The sequence below is a fragment of the Galeopterus variegatus genome, unplaced genomic scaffold (genome assembly GCF_000696425.1).
Source record: "Galeopterus variegatus unplaced genomic scaffold, G_variegatus-3.0.2 Scaffold3739, whole genome shotgun sequence".
NCBI lineage: Eukaryota > Metazoa > Chordata > Mammalia > Dermoptera > Cynocephalidae > Galeopterus > Galeopterus variegatus.
The window spans coordinates 189,190-195,731 of record NW_007729850.1 but is presented as its reverse complement, the minus strand read 5'-3'; the positions used below and the strand labels follow the sequence as shown (position 1 = coordinate 195,731).

The following is a 6,542-nucleotide window of genomic DNA, read 5'->3' as shown; positions in this document are numbered from 1 at the left end:
GGCCATCCCTATATGGGATCCGAACCCATGGCCTTGGTGTTATCAGCACCACACTCTCCCGAGTGAGCCACGGGCCGGCCCTATCTTGGTCTTCAAATATTCTGTTGCATGAGGCAAAATACAAGTTTCAACAGACTATGGAAGACTAACTTATGTAAAAAATACTGCTCTGGTTTGCTATTTACATACTTAGGAGAGACTGTAGAGATAAGAAAACTTAAACTAAGGCAAGGCTGTTGCCAAAATAAACCTATTTTCCACAGCTATGCCTTCTTCTGCCATGAGGTCTGTAAAGTCAATTGTGAGATAGATTCCTAGAAATTAGCTCCAGTTTTAAAAAGTAACTCATGGCTTACTGATAATTTTTCATCTTGATTTTATAGATAAAAATCATAAAAGTTATAATTTAACTATTGACAGTAGAGTATGAGAGTATTCTACATAATATTTCATCAACTTTAAGTGATAATGATAAAACGTAAAATAGTTTAAACTTTTATTTCTGGAATACTTTGTCAGAATATAAGACAGAATTCACTCTGACATGCCAGGGAGCTATCTTAAAGGGAACTGGATTTGTGCAAATACGAACATTTGCATATATGGAAATAAATGAAAATACCAACTTAATTTTTCAAAAGTTCACAACCAATAAATCTCGTGTATTCTTTCTCCTCTTTCTCAATCAGCTGAGCTCTGTGATGTTGCCGTGCACATGACAGCAAACAACAAAAGCATGATTCCCTGTCTCTCTCTACACCAAAGCCTTCCTTGTGCCTCGACTGTACTAACCTCATAGGAACTAAAAGAATCTACTTAACTGTACTCCCTCCTGTCTCTTGACTTTCTTTTACCTTTTTCTAAATTCCACTGTGGATAGGTAAGGGTATACATATACATGGCTTTAAAAATTTATTTTAACTTTTTTTTTGGCAGCTGGTCAGTACGGGGACCTGAACCCTATTTTAACTTTTTAATAGAGAAATTATCATAGTACAAGCCATAACAGAAATAATTTTTCAAAGGCAAGGACATACCTACGCAGCTGTAGATCATTGCGGTGATATGAATGACTGCTTGAAAGGACAATAACTCTGGCACAGCTAATATTTTTCACCCAGGAAAGTAGTTTTTCACAGAATGACTTTGATTTATACTTTGTATCATTAAGAGAATAAAAAGAAAATCTGAAAGTTAGATCTCAAAAGTATAAGAATATTCCACATAATATTCTATCAAGTTTATGTAATAATGCTATATAATTTATATACACTAGAATTACTAGTATTTTCATATCCACTTACTGTCCTTAAACTGAAGATGAAAGATGAAGAACAATGAATTATTTAGTATAAACTTTACAATTAAGAAATAAATTGTGAGGAATCTAGATTTCAAAAAAATCCTAGTATGATTAAGCAACGTTTCCAGGTTCTCTACTTAAGTAATATATTCTTACTTAATAACCACCACATAGCTATGTACAGGTGTTCCTGCCAGAAGTTTCTGACCTGAATCTGATTATGAGGAAACAATCAGATGAACACAGAATACTGAACATCTGGCCTTGACTCTTCAAGGGAGTCAATACGTTCCTGCCAGAAGTTTCTGACCTGAATCTGATTATGAGGAAACAATCAGATGAACACAGAACACTGAACATCTGGCCTTGACTCTTCAAGGGAGTCAATACTGTGAAGAACAGAGAGACGGCCAGTTCTACAGTGCAGGATGTCAACTAAAAAGATGTAACAGCCAAATGCAACAAGTAAACTTGACTGGATCCAGAATTGAAGACTATTTTGGGGACAACTGGGGAAATTTGAACACATTGGCTACTACTGAATAATTCATTAAATACTGATTGTCTTGGGTGTGGTAATGGTGTTGTGGTTGTGATGGAGAATGTCCTTGTTCTTGAAAGATGTATTCTGAAGTATGCAGGGGTGAAGTACCATGATGTCTCTAGCCTAGCCTACTTTTGAACTGTCTGGCACAAGGAAACTGTGTGTGTGTGTGCATGTTCACGTGTAGAGAAAGAGGTCAAGTAGGTGTGGTAAAATGTTAATGAATTAGAATATGGGTATAAAATTTTAGGGGGAAACCCATTTTACAGAAACTTTTCACTGACTGTTAATAAAATAATTATTCAATAAAATTTACTGAATTATATAAAATAAAATGCAGCTAAGGAAAGGCTAAGTTCTAAAAATAAAGGGCAGTATAGTATAGTGGTTAAAAGAGAGAGGCTCTGGAGTCAGGCTGCCTGGGTTAGGATGCTGCTCCACCTCTTGTAGAACATGTCTCGGGCAAATGGCTTAACTTTTCTGTGTTTCAATTTTCTCATTTGGAAAATGAACATAATGTTAGTACCTGCCTTATAGGATATTTTGAAGATTAAGTAGAGTAATAAAAATAAAGTGCTCAGAACAGTATCAGTGCAAAGAATCAATGCTCAACAAATATTAGCTATTTTAAAATCACCATTTCCATCTACCAAAAGTCTAATTCAGAAGTGTTTGAGTTGCTTATCTTAATTTTTAAACTTATACCAGTTAGGAAGAGAACAAAAAAGCCATGTGGCATGATGTAAAAATTTTAGCAACTCGCACTGCAAGACTTTGGATATGTGATATTGTTAATTTAAGAAAAGAGTGATTCTAATATAAATATTAAAAATAACTATAGCAACACTATTGATGATAGCCTTAAACTGGAAAAAACTGAATGCAGCAATAACGGTACAATAGATAATTATGATTTATATTACAGAATACCACACAGAAGTGAGAATGAATGAATGAACTATTGCTACTTGCAACAACATTGGATGCAACCCACAAATAGGATGTTGAATAAAGGAAGCTAGAAATAAAGGAGTATAAGCCATAAGATTCCATTTACATAATAGTGACTAGTGGGGGGCCTCTGGAATGATGATAATATTCTATTTCTTGATCTGGAAACTGGTTTCACAGAGGGTTTACTTTATAGAAATTCATCAAGCTGTACATTTATGTTTACTTTTCATGTGTACTTTTCTCCATGTATGTTATACTTCAATACAAAGTTAAGAATAAAAAGTACCAGTGTGAGGCTGGCTGGTTAGTTTAGTTGGTTAGACCACAGCCTTATAACAACGATGTCACAGGTTCACATCCCGTACCAGCCAGATGTTCCCCCCCAAAATAAAACTGTAAGAAAAAAGTACTAGGTGGTTAACCATGTGATTAAAATCCCATATTTCTGACCTCCTCAACAGATGGTACCTTAAGTCATTCCAAATAATACACTTGACATATATTTATTGAGAGCTTCTCTATGTGAGGTGGTTAACCATGTGATTAAAATCCCATATTTCTGACCTCCTCAACAGATGGTACCTTAACTCATTCCAAATAATACACTTGACATATATTTATTGAGAGCTTCTCTATGTGCAAGGCACTATTCTAAGGAGCTGGGAATGTAGAAGTGAATGACAAAATGTCACTTGTCTCAGGAAGCTTACTTTCTTTTAGAGGTAGATAATGAAAGTACGATATGCCATGTCGTGATGAGTTCTGAAGAAAATTAACGCAGGATAAGGAGACAGAAAGGGTGGTCAGGGAAGGCCTTACTGATGAGGTAACATTTAAGCAAACACTGAAGGAAGCGAGCCATCTGGCTCTCTAGGAGAAAAGCACTCTAGGCAGAGAAAGACTCTGAGACATAAATAAGCTAAATGTGTCTGAACAACAAAGGGAGCCAGGGTGGCTGGAGGTTAGACAGTGCAGAGCAGGTGTCCAGCAGAACTCTCTATGATCATGGCGATGCTCTCTACGGCAGCTGCTTACTATGTGTAGTTATTGAGAACTTGAAATGTGGCTAGTGTGAACTGAGTACTGAATTTTTAATTTTATTTACTTTAAATTAATGAATTAAAATTAAATAGCTACATGTGGCTAAGTGGCTACTGAATCAGACAAAACAGATGTAGAGCCTCATAGGTCATGGTAAGGGCTGTGAGTTCATTTTGAATGAGATGGGAAGCCACTGGAGGGTTTTGGAGAGAATAAAGATGTGACTTGATTTGGGTTTAAAGGATCATTGGTGCTGCTGTTTGAAAACAGTCTATTAAGTGTTTGTGGAAGGGGGTGGGGCAAGAGTAGAATCGGGTATGAGAGATGACAGTGGTTTATACTCAGTGGTAGCATGAGTAGTAGCAGTGGAGGATAGAAGCTGCATTCAGATATATTTTGATATATATACACATATAATTTATATGTAGATGCCACTGGTTGAAATGTAATGCAAATGGAATAAACCTACAATATTCATATGCTTAAATTTGTACATCAATGCCACCTTAACTGAGAACAGATAAGACCTGGGCGATAAGTCCCAATTCCTTTCTATATGATGATAAAATAATGGTAACATATCTGAAATATCATGAAATTCTTTTTTTCTTTTTTCTTTTTTTTTTTTTTAAAGATGACCGGTAAGGGGATCTTAACCCTTGACTTGGTGTTGTCAGCACCACACTCACCCAGTGAGCGAACCGGCCATCCCTATATGGGATCCGAACCCGTGGCCTTGGTGTTATCAGCACCACACTCTCCCGAGTGAGCCACAGGCCGGCCCGTCATGAAATTATTTCTCCATAGACTCAGATCTTTCTTAACTGAACATACAGTAAAACAATAGAAATGACTTTTGAATCTTAATTCTTAATGATACTAACTTGGTATTTTCTCATTACATTTTACTTTAATAAACTTAAAAAGGCAAATATACTAACCTTAATAAAAATGGATCTTAACTGAAGAGCCACTAGCTTCCTTGAAGGCAATGAATATACTACGAAGACAAGAAGAAAATGAAATCGTACAATAGTTAAAATGAAGGAGTTATACAAGTTGAAATTACTAATATTATAAATAAAAATTGAATTATAACTTTTACATCTAAATATTTTCAATAATTAAAATATAGAACATATGTACTTTATCAGTTGGTTAAAATAAAACATTTTAGAAGTACCTCAAAATGCACCAGTGGGTTTTACTCTATGGAATACATTAATTTCTGAAAAGTTAACTGTGAGAAAATATCAAAAATTATTTTTCTTCTGACTTTAATTGTAAACCCAGAGAAGTATTCCCCTTGAAATTTCTGGTAATTATGACAAATAAAATCATCCTTAAGAAAGTTAAACTTTTTGGTTTCTGATATTCTCCCCTCTTCTCTCCAGAGAACAGCAACACTCCTTGGGATTAACAGAAGAAATAGTAAAATGTAGGAGAATGTTAGCCATATAATAAATAGGGGCATTTGTGTTCTTTAGGGGTTTCTGAAACAACTGAAATACATGCATATTTTTCTGGTTGTCAATATGTGTCCATTTTTTCTGGGAAAAGAATCCATAGCTTTCATCAGATTCTATAAGGGGCCACTCTAGAGATGCTTAAGGCGCCCCTGCTCAGCTTCACCTCTAAGAATGAGAAGTTTTTGTATGAACCAAGGACAAAATACAGTCTCTAAGGACACAGGATGAAGCTACTGTGCTAAACGGGAAGTTTTTGGTTACTATAAACAGATTACAAATAACCCTAGATTGGGAAAATCCTTTGGTGGATCAGGTTTCTCCTATTATAGGTCTTTTGGGGTATTGTCTCCTTATGGCTGATGTGATGTGGTGTGATTGGAGGCCGTGCCACACTCAGCAAGTCTAGTGACACCAGGTATATCTGGGCCAAAGGAGGCTAGAGCAGGAAGTTTAGGAATTAGGGAAAAGGACATAGACTTAGAGAAAAGCAACAAAGGAATAGGCCACTCAGGCCTCTAATCCATCTTTGACATACACATCTAGTCAAATTCAATAGATCTAGGTGTGCAAAGTATATCTCTGTAGGGGGTGGGCATGGAAAACTTTAAAATATAAGATATACCATCTTCAGTAATAGCTATACTCACATTCTCCATCAGTATCCATGCAACTCTTTTTTGTTGTTGGGATCTTGTTTCCTAGCACTTTCTTCTGCTGATGTGATACAATATAAAAGCAACATTGCCTTTTCTATATTCTAGCCAAAAACATTTACCTTATATGTAATCAAGCTTTCAGACATAACTCCAGTTACAGAAAATACAGAGGCTAGAGGAACAAGCAAATGACACCACAAGGAAGTAATAAGACAAATCGCAGAAAGCATTCTATAGAACAACGGGTCTAGTCTTCAATAAATCAGTTTTGTGATGAAGGGAAAAAGGGACTACTCTATAGCAAAAGAGATTTCAAGGGCAGAACTATGGATCCTGGTTTGGACGAACTAACTTCAAATGACATTTTAGGGTTAACTAGACCAATTTGAACATGGATAAGGTACAGGAGAGTAAGAAATTACTAATTCTGTTAAAAGTAATAGTTATTTTAGTTATGTAAGAAAATGTTCTAGGGCCGGCCCGGTGGCGCACTGCTACAGTGCGCCGCTTGGGAAGTGCGGCGGCGCTCCCGCCGAGGGTTCGGATCCCACATACAGACCGGTTCCCGCTCACTG

At 36.2% G+C, this 6,542-nt stretch overlaps 1 protein-coding gene across 1 annotated transcript in view; it reads right to left on the bottom strand.

Moving 5' to 3' along the window:
- The window catches only part of PSMG2 (proteasome (prosome, macropain) assembly chaperone 2), a 20,650-nt gene that overhangs the window by 8,304 nt on the left and 5,804 nt on the right, over positions 1-6,542 (bottom strand). The window contains exons 3-4 of the mRNA XM_008585854.1: positions 4,784-4,842; positions 1,038-1,156 (exon numbers count right to left, since the gene is read on the bottom strand). Of these exons, the coding sequence (XP_008584076.1) occupies positions 1,038-1,156; positions 4,784-4,842 (178 nt within the window). The remainder of the gene's footprint in view (positions 1-1,037; positions 1,157-4,783; positions 4,843-6,542) is intronic.